Raw genomic sequence first — 19235 nt, 5'->3', positions numbered from 1 at the left:
AACACGCCCGTCCTTGGGACAAAGCTATCCGAGCATGGAGCTCTTGGGTAACCAGCGCTGTTTGGCTAGGTCTTGCTTTGCTACCCGTCTGCCAGAAGCTGCTGGGGATCCCAGGGGAACTCTCTTCAGAGCCAGCCAGGCGGAGGCCAAGGTGCATAGATCCTTCTCCCCTCGAAGGGCGATCGAGTTGCCCTACAGGGGAAGAACCAGTTTAGCACCTGGCGGTACTGAGGGTGATATGTGCAGAGCTCTAGGGAGCAGACCACCATCTAGTGTTCACAAGTAAGTATTGCACTAACTCTCTCCAGCTCCGCTCAGTTAGTGTTGGGCACAAGAGACAAGTGGCTGGCTTGCCTCTCTGTTTCAGTGTTGGGCACAAGAGACAAGTGGCTGGCTTGCCTCTCTGTTTCAGGGGCAGGGTGCCGCAGCTGGGCAGCAGGTGGGGAGCCTCGTGCCCTGAGAGCGCTTCGACGCTCCCTCTCGTCCGCACACCCTTGCGTTGGCCTGGGTTCGTGCCGTTGGGCCTGACGGCTACGAAACAGTTTGGGGGAGGGAGGCAAGTAAGGCCGTGAAAGGGGCCCAGCGCTCAGCCAGCCACTCGGGGACGCAGGGGCAAAGTCTGATCCCCACACAAGCTGGAAGGGGCTTGCACTGGGCGGTGGGAGCCTTGTAAAGGAGGCCACAAAGGTCCTGAAAATCAAGTCTAGCCTGCCCTAAGCACCGCAACCTACAAAGGGGGGTGACGCGTCCCAGGGGTATCTCTGGGAGGGGCAATTGGCCCTGTCTGCTGTCAGGGCTTGAACCCCAGCGTAGACAGGGCCTTCGTGAGGGGAGTTCAACACAGCTACTCCCACCGCGGTGTCGGGGAGAAGGGATCTGAGCCAGGGAGAGGAAGACAACTGACGACAAAGAAGGGGCCTCTGGCAGTGGGACAGTCCACCCCAAAGCACAGAGCAGGCTGGATCCAGGAATCAGGTTTGCCTCATCAGAGGGGCCAGCAATTGTCTCTGGGGCTGTTTGGATCTGGGTCTATTACTGAGAACCCGACGGGAGGGGCAAACAGCAGCTCCCGCAGCAGCCAAGGGTTCTAGATCCACCCTGCCACTTCCCAGAATGCCTCGCACAGTGGCGAGCGGCACGGAATCCTCCCGCATCACTTCCTGTAGGCCAGGGTGAAATTCACCCCCCTGCCAATGCAACATGTCAGCCCCTTGTCGCCCTGTGCGGGGGCCCAGCACCAGACCTAAGCACCACTACAGTCTCCGGTCAGCCGACGGGTTTACATAGCATCGTCCTATGCCTCCACACCAGGACAAACCTAACCCCCCCCTCCCTCCCCCCAATGACTTGTATCTCCTTGCTACACAACCAGGACACGTGGGTGTCTACGAACAGGGCAGAACAGAAAGGTGAATCCAAATGCTGAGATGATCAAAGAGGCCATTCCACAGGGAGCCCCTGGGAGCAATAAACCCAAAGGGAACGGTGACCCCGACAGACCTCATCAGAGGTTTCAACCGAAGAGAAAAACCACACGACACGCAGGCTGACATCACCTGAAACTTAGAAATCCCGCCGCCGAAGAATCATTTAAAACAAAACCACCCAGCTCTGTCCTTGGTGCAAATCTCCGGCCCCCCACCACCCGACTTTCCAAAGGAAAAGCATGTGCGGTGCATTTAAAAAAATACTATTAAATAATACATCTGTAATAAAATTATATACCTTTGTTTTTTTTTTTCCTCTTTTAAAGCTAAAATCCTTCTAAGTTCTCTTAGGCTGGTGAAGTAACAGGAAAAGAAAAATATTTTTTTTTTCCTTTTTTTTCGTTTTTTTTTTTTTTTTTTTTTTTTTACGAATGGACAACGGTTTTTGTGCACACGAGACAAGAAATCAAATTATTTACAGCGAGACGAGGCTTTGTGAAAACAAAACCAAAAGAACTTCCAGAAAGCATTGGTCGTGAACACGGATGCACAGTGGCTCTCTTAATTACAATGGGATTAATTACACAGTGTGTGTGGTAGGAGAAGGGAGGGTTGGTTGGGGAGGGAGGGGGTGATTGAGAATCAAACAAAAAGTGTGACTCTCTTCCCCTGTCCCGTATTTATATATGTATAGCTCCCTCTGAAACGGTAACTCAAAAGAGCAAAATGAAAATCACAGGGAAATTAAGGCATTAAAAAAAATGACTTAATTAAAGGCACGAATATTTCCTTTCTCCTCCCCCAGAGACCGTCTTCAGTTAGCATTCAGAGTCACTTATGTCTCAGAAACACTTCAACACAATTGACAGAAAGATGAATTCAGGTGTGAAGGTTTAAAAAAAGCAAGCACGCAAGTCACAGAGCTTGGATTTCGGTGTGAGCGAACCAGGGGAACGAGAAAAGAAGAGAGAGGGAGAGAAATCAGGACGGTGTTGCCGTTTGGATTTGAAATCAGCCGGGTCGTCTCCTCTCTCCTGAGCACAGAGCGTAAAGGACCCCAAAGTGAAACAGTTTCTTGTTTCGCTGCTACCGTGTGTCGCCAAAGGGAAGAACGACGGAGAAGTAAGACAGGAGAGGAGGAAATCACAACCAACCAAACCCCTGAATCCCAAAGGTGCGGGGACAAGACTGAGATGCCGGTGGGGTCAGCTGCTTGGAGACGGACACAATCACACACACGGCTTTGTTGTGGAGTCGAGTGTGACTTTTTTTTTTTTTCTCCTCTTTTTAATAGAAAAAAAATTCCTTTTGGAGGGGGAGGGGGGGGGAACGAAATCACAAATGACCAAAAAACCCACAAAAAAGTGACAGCTACACGACGGCTTGGCACTTCACAAAACAGGCTCCGCCTCCATCGGTTCATCCACTTGTCTAGGGGCAAAGAGAGAGACACCAGCTGTTAATATGGGGCGGGCTTGATCTTAGGCAGAAGGTTGTGTTCCAGGGACGGATGGTCCCCGGCATTCAGCGCACGCAAGTGGAGCCCGGACCGTCCGAAGAACCCAGCTCCCATTTAGGTACCTAAATAAAGGCCTGATTCTCAAAAGGCCTCATCACCCTGTAACTTCAGGGGTGATACAGATGACTGGGTTTTCCGAATAGCTCTGCCCCCAGCATGCTGGAAAATGTGTCCCTCTTGCAAAGGAGTGAGGCTGGGGATAAGTGTCTGTATTTGCTGACTGTCCATGTGTCTGTCTGGTCTTAGCGACTGTATGCTCTTTGGGGACAGGGATGGGCTGTACAGCAGGGGTGAAAGTAACTTAAGGGACTTACCAGTACACAGGGCCGGGGTCCTGAGCAGGGGGGCGGGGCCTCAACTGAAAGGGGCAGGGCCTTAAAGCCGCCGGAGCCCTGGGGCTCGCAGCCACTACCCCAGGGCTCCGACAGCAGGCTGCTGCCCAGAGCCCTTTTAAATCGCCAGCCTGGGGAAGCTGCCCCCGCCAGTACGGTCGGCTGTGTACTGGCTCTTGCCGGTACGCCGGACCAGACCGGACCGCCTTACTTTCACCTCTGGTGTACAGCACCTAGCGCCACAGGCTCGTAGGTGCTACAGGAACACAAATAAAAAGGAGACGTGCCAGGCGCAGGGAGACTGCACACACTGGGGATTAGCTCCGGATTTCACCAGAGTCTGGCCAAATGCAGCCAAGGATAGCTGAGCTTTGCGGCCCTCGAGCTGACCCCAGGCCAAAGCTCCGCCAGCATCAATCCCAGCCCTGCCTCTGTGCCTGGGGGTCTGCATGGTGACTGAAACTGGGGCTGATTCTCCCTCTAGACCAGGCCAGTCTGAGCCCCCTGCCTGCTCGCTCCCTTCCGCACCAGGCGGGTGGGGGGAGAAAAGGGGCAGAGGATGGGTGTGTTGGAACATGAACCTCGCCATGGTACCGCTTCGCTTCCTGGTACCTTCTGTCCTGCGAGCAGGCAGGGGAACATGGCCCATGATCCCCTGCCCTCCCCGTCTCCCCCAGCACTTAGTCCAGACACGCCGCAGCAGATCAGACCCCACAGTGTTTGGTTGCTGGGACATGTTTCCCACCGTCCCGGCTCTGCCAAAGACCGGCGGAGTTTGGATTGTGGTTTTGGGGCACTGGGGTCTTTCCTCTGCGGCGTGTTATTGGTCACTAGCAATGTGAGCGGGCAGGAGCTCAGCCTGAATCCACGGCAGGAGGACAACGGACCCCACGGATTCACTTGTCCAAGGGGCCTCAAGCCAGCCACAGCTCCCCTGGGCCATAGGTGCTGACTCTGTGGGTGCTCCGGGGCTGGAGCCCCCATGGGGAAAAATTAGTGGGTGCTCTGCACCCACTGGCAGCCAAGCTCCCCTACCCCCCGGCCCCTCCTCCTCCCCTGAGCGTGCCGCGTCCCCGCTCCTCCGCCTACCTCCCAGCGTTTCCCGCCCGGTTGCCGCCAAACAGCTGTTTGGCGGCGTTAGCACGCTCCAGGAGGGAGGGGGAGGAGCGGGAACGTGGCACGCTCAGGGAAGGAGGCAGGGAAGAGGCGGGGCTGGGGCGGGGATTGGGGAAGAAGTTGGAATAGAGGCAGGGAGGAGGTGGAGACTTTGGGGAAGGGGTTGGAATGGGGGCGGGGCAAGGGTGGGAAGAGGCAGGGCAGGGGCGGGGCCTCATGGAAGGTGTGGAGTGGGGTGGGGGCCGGGGGCACCCAGGGGAAAGCGGGAAAGTCAGTGCCTATGCCCTGGGCCGAGACTTGCCCAGGTGGTGTAAGTGGGTGAGTAAAAGGTGGTGGAGGGGTCGAGCTGTCTCACAAGCCAGGGTGTGCAAAGGAGAAATGTCCCCTCCCCTAAGCCCCCCCACTCTGAGGTGCCAGCGGGAGACACTGTCCCAGTGACACGCTGCCCAGGGAGAATTTCACCTGCAAATGCAAATCCCTCAGCACGCGCCGAGCTGGGCAATGAAGCAGCAGGTGCAGCTGTGGAGGCTCTGTGGGATGTTTCGGAAGGTTCACACTGCAGCGAGTCGGCCGGATTGATCAGTTCTGCACCACTGCCCTCTACTGGATGGGTGCAGAACGGATCAATTCTGTGTCATAGGCCCCGTACAGATATGGGCTAATGGAGATTGTCCTTTAGCTCAAGGGCCTGTTGTTTGGATGCAGGAGGCTTGGAGCTCTATCCCCCGGCCACTGCGAAGTTTAGAGCCAGCTCGAGACACGTACACCTCCAACAAAAATGCTATCAGAGCCTGGCTCAAGGAGCCAACCGAGGACCGCGCTCGGGCCCGCATTGCGGGGCTACAAGCCAGCAGGCTAATCCGAACCGTAAGCAACAAGGTACAATACATCCAGGATGCTGAGGACGCACAAAGGCTGAGGGTGCCGCGGGGGGGGTGGCCGTACCTGGGGCTGCAGTCTGTGCTTCCTTGTTCGGCATCGACGGAGAGCGATGCCATGGCACTTACTGTCTCTGCCTCCTCGGCTTCTCCCTTCTGCGCCTCCAGCAAGGAGCAGCTGACCACCGAGGCACAGCGCTTCACAGAGCTCCAGTGCTTGCCTGCAGGCCCCGGGAGGGAGTTATTAGGGGCGCCTGACAACCCCACTCGGCCCTGCCCCACCCCCCTACAGCGCCCCCTGCTGGGAGAGGCGGGGACTGGAGTAACTGGGAACTCCCCCCACAGCCAGCGCTCCTGCCCCACCCCCTACAGCGCCCCCTGCTGGGAGAGGCTGGGGCTGGCGTAGCTGGGAGCTCCCCCCACAGCCAGCGCTCCTGCCCTCCTCCCTACAGCGCCCCCTGCTGGGAGAGGCTGGGGCTGGCGTAGCTGGGAGCTCCCCCCACAGCCAGCGCTACTGCCCCACCTCCTACAGCGCCCCCTGCTGGAAGAACAGCTAAAGCCTCCTCATCCTATGACCCTTCGCCCACCCCCAGCACATCCGGGACTCGCTTTTCCTATCTCACATCCCCGGAGGTGAAACCAAAGGGCATCAATTGAAGGGATTCCCCTAACCCCTCCTCAGACCCAGCGCCCTGAGCTGCCCTCCCCCCCCGCCCCACTTACTCTGGATTTCAATAACCTTCTCCAGCGTGGCCACGGCATTTACATTTGGCTTTTGCTGCAGGAGAGCTTGATCCAGGGGGTCCAGCTGGGAGAGAGGGGGGTGGGGAGAGAAGAGAGTCTCAGAGCGAGTCGGGGGCATGTTCTGCATCCTCCCCCTCTCCCCACCCTTGCTTCCTTCAATTCTATTTCCCCCGAGGGGGTCCCCCCTTCCCGCATCATTATTATACAGTGACATCATCATATAAAAGCTACAACAGTCATAAGATGGGCCCCACCCCCGGGACTGGGATGGGCCCTCCATCCACAATGGCCTCCCCTACGGAGGGCTTTTCCGATTGGCCTCAGTTTGCTCCTGTTGAACTCAATGGGCGTTTTACCAGCAACTTTGCTGGGAGCGGAGTGTGGCCCATCCTGAGCACTTCCGAAAACCTTGCCCCTTGATCGGGCGGCGGGGGGGGGCAAGGGCTTCTTAGAGGCAGATGGGACCCGCCTGTGCACTTCAATTGCAGGATCAGGACCATAATTCCTTTATTTTTAAAAGCAAGTGCCCTTCCCAAATGCCCCCTTCCCTTGGTAACACAGTGGGAGGGTTTATAGTTCCAGTCTCCTGGCCGGCTCTATTGTCCGTTCTCTTTTTCCTACTTCCCTCCCGATCCATGGTGATCGTCAGTTTCACGCTTGTTTCTGGTCAGTTTCACGGTTCCTGCTCTGTTACCTGGCCGAGCTGGGATCAGAGGTTTTATGGCCAGTCTGGAACCAACCTGACCTGCGGCACAGCCCCGGCCCTTATCTTTCACCCAGACTCCCCTGTATTAAGACTTTCGTTAGATCAAATCCACCCTCGCGAGGCTAAACTGTTAGGTGCCAACAGCAGGCAGGGAACTGGAGAGACCTCCGGGGCCGCCAATGGCAGGGAACTGATCAGGTGAGAGACACCCGGAGGATCCCAGCCCGTAATCCACACCCCGCGCTGCAGAGAGAGGTGAACCCCCCACAAGTCCCTGCCAATCTGAGCAGCGGGGAAATCCTTCCTGGCCCCAAATCTGGGGCTCACGGTGATCCTCAGCATGTGCGCAAAACACCCCAGACAGGCATCTAGGAAGAGGATTCTCTGTCCCCCCCGCTCCAGTTCAGTGTCATGTCTCTGATGCTTCAGAGAAAGGCAGAAAAGAATCCCAAAACACCCAGGGTACATCCAGCCGGTTGTCAGACACGGCAGGATTCGATTGTAATCAATAAAGGTCGATCGGCGCTGATTTCAGCTCCCATTCAGCCGCGCACTTAAGCGCGCGATGAAATCCGTCTCCGGTCAGGACAGCACTTAAGCACGTCTGTGCAGCGCCTAGCACCCGGCCCACTGGGGGCTCACAGGAGCCCCTGTAATACCAACGAGAAGCTATTCAGCGCATGGGCCGAAGTCCTGCTGGGTGAGGTGGGTGAAATCTCACGCCAGTGGAGCCAGAAGTTCACCAGGGGATTGAAGCACCTGTTTAAAGTTAACTGTCCTGAAGAGAGATGCTTTCCTGAACGGGGGCTGTCGGGCCCAGTCTGGGGCCCACTTTCCCCTCTATTGCAGTCAGTTCTTTGGGGCAGCGACGGTCGCTTTGTTTTGTGTTTGCACAATCGAGGCCCTGCGACTGGGGCTCCTAGACGCGGCTGTCATGCAGATACTAAATGATCTTGATTAATAATAATATTTATTGTCTGTATCACATTAACCCACCCAACCCAGGTGCTGCACAGATACAGTAAGACACAGTCCCAGCCCAGAAGGCTAAACAGCAGGTGGGAGGGGAAACTGAGGCCCAGAGATGAGCCCGTGTGGGCTGCGCCGGGGGGGAACTCCACTGACCTCCACGCCAAGCAGGGCGGAGACACAGGCTTCTGAGGCGTCGCAGATGGCTGTCAGGTCGTGACCTCCCTCCAAAGCCAGCACCACGCGCCCGCCGGCCAGCTTCATCAGCTGCTTGGTCAGGTGTCCGAAACCTACAGGGAGGGGGAGAAACTGCCGTGGTCAGTGTGGGACAAGACCCTCCCCTAGCAGAGTCCTGCAGCACCCAGGGGCACTGGGATAAGAGGGGCCAGTGAGAGAGAGGCGTATGGATGAGGATAAAGAGACAGACAGACGGACAGACAGGTATGCCTGTATGCATGGAGATAGACAGACTAACCGTTGCTCACGACTTGGGGATTGCAAAGTGCTTTGTCAGTAGATTAAACCCCCATTTCACAGATGGGGAAACCGAGGCACGGAGCAGGGCAGTGACTCTCCCTCTGTCACCCAGGAAAGCCAGGTGGGAGCGCAGTCAGGGGTACAGCCCGGGGAACCCCACCCTGCGGTGCGTTAAACCATTGGGCCCACGGTGCCTAGAGCACTTCTCTCTGTATTAGCCCCACTGCTACGGGGGCCTGCAGGGAGCGCAGGAGAACCAGGTGCAGCCCAGCTCAGAGACCCTGGAGCGGCTGGATCCTAGCAAGTAGAGACACCCAGGGCTAACCCAGCAGGGGAAGAGCCTGACCTGGATTGGCTCCCGCCCCCACCTGGCTCCAACATCCCTCCCCAGGCCAGGCCTGGGAATCAGAGCTCCCACTTCAGCGCTCAGGGTCCCCCAAGCCACCGAACCTGGAAGATGAAGTGGGAGCGAGTGGCGCCCGGACCCTGTGTCAACCCTCTGCCCGGGGGCATTTCACCCTCCAGGGGCTTTCCCGCCCGGGGAACCAGCACTTGGATCGTGGACAAATGGGCTGGCGAGAGGCGCTGTGGGGACCTAGCCCCGGCCCAGGCTGGGCGCAGCCTGACGCGTTTCCCTCCACCTGCAATTTTCACGGTTCTCGTGTCTCTGCCCCAAGCCACGACCCCAAACGTAGGCCCTTGCCCCAAGCCCCATGGGGCAACCCAGCCGGCTCCCAAAAGCAAGCCCTCGACCCCCACGGGGCAGACCTGCCTGCCTCCAAACGCAGGCTGTTGCCCTGATCCCCACGGGGCAGCCCCACTAGCCCCCAAACGCCGGCCCTCGACCCCCCTGGGGCAGCCCCACTGGCCCCCAAACGCTGGCCCCGCTCTCACATTTCGCCGTGACGGAGTAGCCGCCCAGGGGAGACAGATGTCCCTCGACTGCGTCGAAGCCGGCAGAGACCAGGACCACGTCCGGGGAGAACTCGTTGGCTATCGGCATCACCACCGTCCTGGGGGAGGGGAGACCGCGAGTGAGGCCCCCGGCAGAGCACGCCAGCCTCGAGCAACCCTCGGCTGAGTCCCCCAGGGCTGGGAGACCGGCTCCCTGGCCAGCGAGAGGGCACAGAACATCTCAGCACCTGCGGGAGAGGTGGCCTGTCCTGGGCAACCCTCCCCCTGCTCCCCTCCTGCCCTGAGCTCCTGGGAACCCCTGTCTCTGCCCCCCTTCTGCTCTGGGATTCCCCCCCCCCACCCCGCCTGGCTCCCCACAGCAAAACAAAAGCACTTTCTGGGCCCCAAGAGATTAAGCATTCCCCAGCCCCCTCCCCCAGCCCCAGGGAGGGCTCTCTGCAGGCCCCCTTCCCCACAACAGGGGCTCACGCCCCACGGAGTCCTATGCATCCATGGCACACGGAGATGCTGCAGCCAGAACAGGTAGGAGGGTAACAGGATGGGCAGGCAGGACTCCTGGGTTCTAGTCCCAGCTCTGACACTGGCCTGCGGGCTGACCTCGAGCAAGTCACTTCCCTGCTCCGGGCCTCAGTTTCCCCCTCTGTGAAGTGGGGATAATGCTGCTCGAAGGGCAGAGACACGCCACCGCTGCTGCTAGCGCTGTCCACTGGGGCTGCGGTCATCCTGGCCTGGCCCAACTAGGGTCAGTGTCACTCCAGTCCTATTAGCCCCGAACCTCTTCTCAGCACCAGTCCCCTCGGCCAACCCCTCCTGGATGCTCCCCCCCCCCCGCCCCAGATGGATGGAGACCGAGTGACTGGCCCAAGGACACCCAGAGAGTCAGTGGCAGGTCCCCTCTCTCCTTCCTCTCGGCCGAAGCTACGGCGCTACCTGCCAGCAGGGCGCTGAGGCTAAGGCCGTGGAGAGGAGCTGGCGGTGTCACCTGGGGGAGCCCTACCTGAACGCGACCAAGTACTCCACGTCTCCGATGGGGGGGTCCACGCCGCCCGTCCAGGCTATGTTGACGTTGTACCCCACCCCCATCCCGCTGCCAACCTGCAACAGAGGAGACCTGCGTAGGACATGCCTGGATCCGTGGGCCAAACCACGAGCAGGGGCCCGGCCTCCACCGCCCCTGTGGAAGAGTATGGCACGGGGCGGGGGGGTCCTTCCGGCTCAGGGCTCTGCCGTCCCAGCCGCTCTGATCATGCCCCTTCTCCGTTAGCTATTTGGGGAGCGGACAGGGGATCATGGAGGGAGCCTTACAAGGGGATTCAGAATCCTCCCGCTTCCCCAGCACTGTATAACCCCAAGCAGGGAATGCCCTTGGGTCAGATCCTTGGCAGCTGTCACATCCCAGCGCCACACCCGATGGCGGAAGGGGCCCACAGCCGCCCCACACTCCATAGGTCCTGCCTCAGATCCCGCCACTCTGCAACCCCCACCCTGATGCCGCCATCTGCCTTGGGACAGGCTCCCTCGCTGGGGCCCACCGGCCCTCGGACAAGAAACCCGGCTCCCGCGCTGAGCCCTGTCACCTCCCAGCGAGACGCCGCCCAGATCGTGCGCATTGGGCCTCCCTGGCCAGAGACCCCGCGGCCCCGCGGGCAGCTCTGTATGGCCCCGTGTGGCTCCCGGGCCCGCACTCACCTCCTCGGGGGCCCCGCTGCCTGGGAAGAAGTTGCCGTTGTCGTAGCGGTGCAGGGAGATGTACAGCACGTTGGGGTCGCTGTAGAAGGCTTGCTGGGTGCCGTTGCCATGGTGAATGTCCTGCAGGGAGCACGGACGGTTAGGGGGCTCCCCTGCTGATGGGGGCAGGGGGACTGGTCGGGTCTGGCCAAAGGCCTCCCTGCGCTGATGCAGAGACCGGTAGATACAAACAAGCCTCCATCAGGACTGGGGCTGACTGGATCCCAGCGGCCACCCTCCCTCCAGCCCTTTTCAGCTGACCCTTTATGGCAGCGGTGCCCAATGCCCCACTGGCAAGCTCTGAACCTGTTACCACGGGAAACAGCGAGCGACTTTCCAGCCCTTAAACCCTTCCCGATGAGGCCAGGGTGTAGGGCAGCGGCCGTGACCAGAGACCCCTTTTGTCTCCGTGGGGTGTTAACTCTGGAGGCTAACGATGGCAGCAACCGGGCACACAAACGCAGCCGCACGTGCACTGGCTGCAGCCGCCCTTGGGAACGGTCGGTGACCTCGGCGCAGCGACTCACTCCTGCAACCTGCGTTCTTAGCCCTCCCCACAAACATCTTCGTACCAGGAGGGGGAGCTGACGGGGGCCAGAGGAGGGGGTTTTGGTGGATAGAGAAAGCCGCTACAGGGATTCTTTTGCCACATACTTTGCTTTCCACGTCAGTGTAGTGCAGCGAACCTCCCGGGTTTATTTAGCTGAGGGCCTCGCGGGTTTGATGGCCATGTCAGTTAGGGTAACGAGGTGTCTGGTTTTCGCCCGGAACACCCAGTTGAAAAGGGATCCTGGCGGGTCCGGTCAGCACCGCTGACCGGCCCATTAAAAGTCCAGTCGGCGGTGCTGTGGAGCTAAGGCAGGCTAGTCCCTACCTGTCCTGGGGCACCGCGTTGCGCCCCAGAAGCAGCCAGCAGGTCCGGCTCCTAGGCAGGGTGGCCACTGGGCTCCGCGCGTTGCCCCCGCCCCGAGCACCAGCTCTGCACTCCCATTGGCCACAAACTCGCCAATGGGAGCTGGGGGGGCGGTGCCTGAGCTCGAGAGCAGCGTGTGCCGCGGAGCCTCCTGCCTAGAAGCCTTCCGGGGCGCGGCGCGGTGACCCAGGACAGGCAGGCAGCCTGCTTTAGCCCCCGCGCTGCACCGCTGACTGGGGGCTGCCAGAGGTAAGCCTGCACCCCAACCCGCTGTCCCAGCCCTGAGCCCCCCCAAACCTGGAGTCCCCCCACACCCCAAACCCTCCTCCCCGGCTCCACCCCAGAGCCTGCACCCCCAGCCCAGAGCCCTCACCCCTCCCACACCCCAACCTGCAGCCCCCTCCCACATTCCGAATCTCTCGGCCCCCAGGGCTCCCAGCCTGGAGCCCCCTCCTGCACCCCAAACCCATCATCCCCATTGTGTGTGGGGGGGAGGGGAAAGCATCGCTGGTGCGAGTGGTACAGAGAACGGGTAGCTGGCTGTCACCACCTGCAAAGGGAGACCCACATACTGGGGCTTGGGGTCTTTAGCTTGTGAACAGAGAAAGCCGGGGGGGGGGAGGGGTTCTGCTTGCGTTTTGAATGAGTAACTCAGCTCGTCTCGCGCAGGACAGCGTCTGGCCGCCTGGAGACAGGGAGCCCGGCTGGCCTGAGAGGAGGCGGGGTTTTATAGCCAGGGTTTGAACCAAACCAGGGCTTGAGATGTGCCTAGAGCAGCACAAGGGCGCTTTAACCCCTTGAGAGAAAAGTTCTTAGTTAGGGACTCGGCCACCCCATCCTGTCCACACGCCTATGGGCTCGTCTGCACACAGCAGTTGTGCGGCTTTAGCCGGGGTAGAGGGTGAGGTGCAGGCCCCCGAGCGTGGGCACATTGCTGCCGGTACAGCTAGTCCCGTAGGAGCACCGTTATACCGACCGAACTGCACCCACGCTAGGGGCTGCTCTGGTATCCCCGTGTCAGGACAAAAAAAAAATCACACACGAATGGACAGAGCTGGCTGTGGGACCAGGTCAGGGGCTGGATCTTCACTGCAAAGCAAGGTGCGGTTCCACCCCGAGATGCTAACTCGTCGGCTGTCCGATCCCAGGCACCCTAGCTCTGACCTCGGGGTAGCTAGTCAAGGTGAACCCCAGGGATCGGGGAGAGGACCGACCGGATCTAGCCATGGCCGGGTCTGCACTAAACCCCTTTGCTGGCGTAACTGCGGCAATCAGGGGCGTGAAGAGGTGTGAAGCCCGATTGACAGAGCTGTGCTGGCTAGAGACCCTAGTGTAGACGCAGCTATACCGGCAAAACTGCAAGGATAAGTTACGCTGCCCACAGCTTTGCCAGCATTGCTGCATCCACACTGTCAACCCCCCAACCTCCTTCGTTCTCCGTCACGCGGGGCAAAGGCAAGCCAAAGGCCGGGGGGGGCGTTTATTTTCTCTTGCAGGGCTGGCTGGAGAGAGAAGGACCCAGCCCCTGCAAGGGGAGCAGGAATCTGGAGGTACGTTCTGGCTGGCCTGGCCGCCTTCCTTACCCAGTCCACAATGAGGATCTTGCCGACGCTGAGCTTCTGTTGGAGCAGTTTGGCAGCGATAGCGACGGAGTTGAAGAAGCAGAAGCCCCTGAGGAGGCAGGAGAGGAGAGAGATGTGGCTACCGCTTCCCAGCCAGCGTGAGCGCCAGGGCAGCGGGGAACTGGCTCCACTGATCTGCCGGCATCTACGCTAGGGCTCCTCTGCTGTGTGCCTCCCACCGCTCCGCTGGCTCAGCGCCGGCGCCCGGAGAGCCCCAAGCGTCGTTTCATCCTGCTCCGGGCAGAGCGACGGGGCATGGTGGGTAAAAGCCGGCAGCAGGGCGGCGCTCCGGGAATGACGGCCGGGGGAGACAGGCACCCCAAGCTTCACGTCTGGCAACCATCTAGGGGGTTGGGGACTGGGTGTGCCGGGCAGGGGGAGGGTCGGTGACGTGCTGGGCTGGGTCAGGCCCCAGAACACACTCCTTGCCTGCACTGGGCAGAGAAAGCGGCCTAGAGCCCCAGCGGCTAGAACTAGAGATGGGGCCAGAGCCGAGCCCTGATTCTTTTCTGCGCCAACATCCCTCAGCTCAGTGCAGGGGGCCAGTTTCACCTCCAGGGTTTCCTGGGTGCCTCTGCACCGGTCGCCGTCTCTTGCCCTCACTTAGAGCAGCTCACGGGCTGCTCTAACGTATACCAGCTGGCGAGGTGTCCGGGATCGTATGCCAAGTCTGAATCAGCGGCTGCTCCACCCTATCCCCTGTGCCAGGTGATGGGCCCTCACCCCACGGGAATTCTCAGTGGGCCAGTGAGGGCCAAGGGTCCCCTGCTTTGTGCCACGCGAATGGGACAAATTGGCCAGCACAGGACCGAATCCAGACCCAGATTTGTAGCTTGAGCCCCCACCTCTCGTTTAAACACAGCTGCTGCTACCCCAGGTTCATCCATCGCCCAGACAAGGCCTGGACGGCTTCTACCGTGACACTGGCAGGGGTCCCTTCTTATTCCTGCACCCCGGTCCCGAGGGAGGGGCATGCCCTCCTCTAGCCAGGCCAGCCGCCACCCCCCCGGGACGATCCCCCGGGACAGAACGGATCTAGCCTGGCTGGTGGAGAGGAGATCAAATCAGGTCCTAGCCCCTTTGCTGAATCATGCTGGAGCCGGGCAAAGAGGGATTCTGAGTGCGCAGCTCAGGACACCTTCAAAGGGGCTGGCAGTCAGAGGGCCGATGCCCAGCACTTCCTGAGTACCAGGCCCCTTGGGGGCATCTCAAGCGGGGCGCCCCAAATCTCATCCCAGGGCTGGTGTGGGACTGATCTCGGTTAGAACCTGATAGCCCCCCAGCCACGTGACGGGGCGAGAACTCCAGGCTGGAACTGGGCAGACGCCAGCCCTTCGGGGTCACTTTGCCATTCTCCCCTTTCCCCTGCCCTTACTTACATGGCCGTGGATTCCTCCGCGTGGTGCCCCGGGGGCCGGATGACAGCAAATCCATTCTGCACAGAGAACCAGAGAGGCAGGGGGGTTAAATGAGTGAGCCGGGTTCGAAGCTCCCTCACCTCGTTTTAACGGCGCTCAGGAAAGGCAGGGCCAGACCCGGGGACGGCCGGAAACGTCAGGAGGGGACATGAGATCAGAGATGCTATTTTCACTTAGCTGGTAAGAGCCGGGGGGCAGGGACTGACTTTTTGTCCTGTGTTGAGACCGTGCCCAGCGCCTGGGTCTATCACTGGGGCTCCCAGCCCAATACAGATAATAAACGGCAACAGAACAAGTCACTGCCAAGCAGAAGGGTGACCCACAACAGTCCCTCGAGCGACACTGCAGGTGCTCCCCCCGCAGGGAAGCCGCCGTTCCTGTTAGCCCACCTGCCAGTCTACCCTGCCTCTTCCATCAGCGGCATTATCCTCAGCTGGATTCCAGCGGCAGAGTCTTGCTCACGGAAGAGGCTGGATGCCGGAAACGGCAGCGCCTTTCACGGGAGGAGATCGGCGCCTCGGAAGCGGTAAAGGCACTCGCTCGAGGCCACACGGCTAATCCGCGGCAGAGCTGGGAATAGAACCCAGGAGTCCTGCCGCCTGCTCTCTTGCGCTAATGACAAGGCTACACGCCTCGTTCCGAAGCTGAGACGAGCCCCCGGGCGGGCTGCTGCCCGGCTCCTCCCTGCTCTAACCCCTAGACAATACTGTGATCCCCGGAGGCTGGTCACGGGGCTGCGACTCCTCTTCATTTCCAGTAGCTAAACAGCATTAAAAGAAGCTCCGAAGACCACGCGGGGCCTGATTTTCCCAGGCGCCTCGTCCTGGAATTCCTTTCCCAGTTGCTGCCCCGGGCGGGTTCCGTGATCGCAGGCGGGAGATGTCCCTGCGTGCTCCGTGCCATGGGAATATTGGACACCTCCCGTCCCAGGCTGCGTCCCATCTATTGGTTCCCGGGGGAAAGGGGAACTCAACAGCAGCCAGCTGATAGAGAAAACCTCTGATCAAACCCGCTGTGTTTGATCTGGACGGGACTGAACCCTGGGACACCACTTTGCCACCGCCCCGGCCCTGATTCTCCCTGACTCCCAGCGATGAATAATCCTGTGCCAGCAGGCCGGGGGTAAATACATGAGCGACTGCGTTCGAGGGAGCCTGTCCTTTGCTGCCCCGTTTCTCCACTGCCACCACAGCCAGAATCCCAAGGGCAGGACGGGCAGGGTCACGGGGGCAGGTTGGCCAGATCCCAGCAGCATCAGCAAGACCACGTGGGAGACTCCGACGCAGGCATGGCCACTTGATGTATGGCTCCTCTGACATGGCAACTGGCCCCGGAGTGTTCTCCCCATGGGTGACCCCAGCAACATCTGCAACTTACCCCGGTGGAGCCCCAAGGGGAAATGGGCGGAGCAGGGGTTAAAGCAGGTTGGGACAGGGATGGGGAGCTCTCTGCCGCAGTCAAGGAGGAGGGAGAGTGTTGGGGGAGTGCTCTGCTCCCCCCTTAACGCCTTCTGATGGCCCTCTACACGGATCAGTGAGAACCCATCTCCACAGCATAGCTCTCTTCCCGGAGAGCTGAGGGAGAACTTGAGTTGCTAGCAGCAGTAGGTTGTTATCCTCTATGTGAACCAGCTCCATGTGAATCGGGACCTCCAGCACCAAAAATCACAATCCCCTACACTCTGAGCTAAAGGGACAACCCCTCCAGCTACAGCAAGCCCCTGGGGACAGGGAGAGTCTTTTTATTCTGCGTGCGTACAGCGCCTAGCACCATGACTTGGGCCCCTAGGTGCTAAAGTATGGCAAATAACAGACAGCAGCAGGCCATCACAATGGCCATGCTCCGCCACTAGAGGGAGACGTGATGGAGAGCCCCCAAACCCCTGGCTGCGTGCAGGGGACTCACCTTGAGCTCTCCCGAGGCCACCTTGAAGGCTAACTCCACCAAGCAGCCCACAGCCATGCGGACGGCGCTGGACGAGTGCATCTCGTTCCACACCGTGTCGCTGTCCACCTGCCCAGAAAGCAAGCCGGGTCGTTACCGGGGCCGCCCTGGGGGCGTGGCACAGAGCCCCCGAGCCCCTAGCCCCGCCTCCGAGGAGCTACTCACCCCGATGCCGCCACAGGGCAGGACCGCATACATCTTCTGGCTGATGGGACCTGGGCAGAGCAGAGGGAGCAGTGACAGACAGCCAAGAGCCCACGCCCCTGCCTGGGGAGGGCACGGTCCCCCTCACCCCGCCCCTCGAGATCTGGACTGGGAAGAGGTAAAAATGGGGGGGATCTGGACACAGGGGCGTAGGAGTTGCCATGACACATCTCCCCACTGGACCCACTGAGGTTGTGTCCCAGCTGCTGCCGTAGGAACAGATTGGACCAACATCCAATCGCTCACCGTAGCAGAAAGGGTCCCCAGTCCCCACTCTGCCCCCCAGGTCACCCTCCCTTTCAGAGCCAGAAAAAGAACCCAGTGCCCCTGCTCTAACCCAGAGGGAACACTCCCCTCCCAGACCCAGGAAAAGAACCCAGTCCCCCTGACTCCCAGTCCCCGCCTGCTCTAACCACTACGATGCACTCCCCTCCCTGAGTCAGCGATAGAACCCAGGAGTCCTGACTCCCTGTGTCCCCGGCTCTAACCAACAGGCCTCACTCCCTTCCCAGAGCCAGGAAAAGAACCCAGGAGTCCTGACTCCTTGGTCCCTGCTCAAACCATTAGGCAGTGCTGCCTCTGCTCGATTAAAAAAAACCACGCAGCCACCGTGAAGAAAACGTTGCCCCCGCCACGCACACTAGGCAGGGAGCATGAACAACCCCATCCGCCTCCCGCCGTAGCCAACAGCTAAACGCCCAGGGACTGGGTGGGAGCAGGCAGGGCTCTAAGTTGCCCTCAGACGGGGCACTGCCGGGGCCACCTACCTAGCAGCTTCTTGCTGTCAAGTTTCTGCCGGTTGAGGGGGCTGGTTCCGTAGAGCAACGTGTGATGCTCCGAATGGACTGTCTGGATTTCGTCCAGCGTCGCTTTCCTGCCCCGGATCCGCTAGCAGAGAGAGAGAGAGAGCGGGGTGAGGGGGGCTGTGCCTGGCCAGATGGTCCCAGGATTGTCACTTTATGGAGGTGGCTGGGCTGGGAAACCTGTCTGGGTGCTCGGGGCACACGGGCAGCCGCCCACTTCGAGGGGCTCAGGATCAGCCCGGGGGTCCTGGGGTTGTCACTCAGAGGTGACAACCCTGGTTCTGAAGTGAGTGAGCTGCAACCAGGGGGTGGCTGGATCGTGGATGCTTCAGCCAGGAGACATTTACCTCTGGTGCTGGGGACCAGTCAGCCCCGTGGGGATCCACGCAGCAGACTGGGGTCCCTTCCCATGGGGCAGGGCTGCAGTGGGTGTGCTCCCTGTATTCGGAGGCTGTGCAGAGCCCCCTCCAGCCCCTGCGGTAATTCGGAGCCACCCCAGAGCTGCTTTAACCTATACTGCACTTCCTATCGCCCCCTACAGGCAGCAGAGAAGAGCAGCCACACAGAACACTCCAGCCACACCCCCACCCCGCCATACCCCTAGGCTGGGAGGGGCGGGGGTTTTTCAGTGGGTTATTGCCACCCCCTTTGCAGGGCAGGCTGCTCCATGCGGGGGGAATCCGATCTCACTGACACCTCTAGCAGGCAGCTGGCCTGGCTGGATGAAGCTGGGGAGGGTCCCCCGTCCCCCCCAAGTCTCCTGCGCTAGGAAGGGCTACGTCTGCACTGCACAGTGAATCCGGGCTCTCACCCCGCCCCCGTCCACACCCCAAACCCTCTCGCCCTGATTTGGTGGGGCTTCCAACCCCAGCAGGCTGGCACAGCTGGGGCTCGGAGCCCAGGTGCTGCCTTCACTCGGGCTGGTAACCTCACTTCGCAGCGAGAACGCAGGCTAGATCCTTTGCGTGCCGAGTCCTCCAGCCGTCCCCCACGGGCCCAGATGGACAGACGGGTTCTCCCACAAGGCACCGGGGAAGAATCACAGAGCGGCTCCGTGGAGGGCAGCCCCAAGAACCAGGGACTGTGCCCCCAGAAGTCCCAGCGACACACCCGGGGGAACGCAGCACCAGCAAGGGCCCCGTGACTTGGCCAGGGCACTGCCCCGAGGCCGATCACCGGGCTACCTCTGCAGTGGAGACGTAGGAGATGGTGCTGGGGCGCCGCGGTCGCCATCTCTGAGGTGGGACAATAAACCAAGGTCCAAGCCACACATGGTCCCTTGACACTTTCTGCGTGAGGTTCAACCCCTGATAGCTGCCTCCTGAGCCCCCACGTTCCCCCAGCCTCCTCCCTCGGATCCTCACCTCGCACTTGCTCAGCAAGCCGGTCTCCTGGAGCCTGGACCAGATGCTCTGGATTCTCCCAGCATGCTCTGGGTGAATGTTAGTGTTCCCGCACATACACTGGTGCTTTAGCATGAACGTGTCGTAGATCACGCCTGGGGGAGAGACAAGGGAAGG

General features: G+C 60.3%; 1 protein-coding gene across 6 annotated transcripts in view; it reads right to left on the bottom strand.

Moving 5' to 3' along the window:
* Positions 1–371: 371 nt before the first annotated feature.
* The window catches only part of HDAC5 (histone deacetylase 5), a 103680-nt gene continuing 84816 nt past the window's right edge, over positions 372–19235 (bottom strand). For all 6 annotated transcript variants that reach the window (XM_054014345.1, XM_054014347.1, XM_054014348.1 and 3 more), the window contains 13 exons: positions 19080–19213; positions 17680–17800; positions 16874–16923; positions 16670–16777; positions 14726–14781; positions 13308–13395; positions 10773–10892; positions 10081–10178; positions 9063–9181; positions 7848–7981; positions 5996–6080; positions 5340–5493; positions 372–2858 (listed from right to left, as the gene is read on the bottom strand). In XM_054014345.1, the coding sequence (XP_053870320.1) occupies positions 2819–2858; positions 5340–5493; positions 5996–6080; positions 7848–7981; positions 9063–9181; positions 10081–10178; positions 10773–10892; positions 13308–13395; positions 14726–14781; positions 16670–16777; positions 16874–16923; positions 17680–17800; positions 19080–19213 (1307 nt within the window). In that variant the 3' untranslated portion in view covers positions 372–2818. The remainder of the gene's footprint in view (positions 2859–5339; positions 5494–5995; positions 6081–7847; positions 7982–9062; positions 9182–10080; positions 10179–10772; positions 10893–13307; positions 13396–14725; positions 14782–16669; positions 16778–16873; positions 16924–17679; positions 17801–19079; positions 19214–19235) is intronic.

Source organism: Malaclemys terrapin, chromosome 25 (assembly GCF_027887155.1).
Source record: "Malaclemys terrapin pileata isolate rMalTer1 chromosome 25, rMalTer1.hap1, whole genome shotgun sequence".
Classification (NCBI taxonomy): domain Eukaryota; kingdom Metazoa; phylum Chordata; order Testudines; family Emydidae; genus Malaclemys; species Malaclemys terrapin.
The sequence above is the reverse complement of the archived record's forward strand: the minus strand, read 5'-3'. Positions and strand labels throughout refer to the sequence as shown.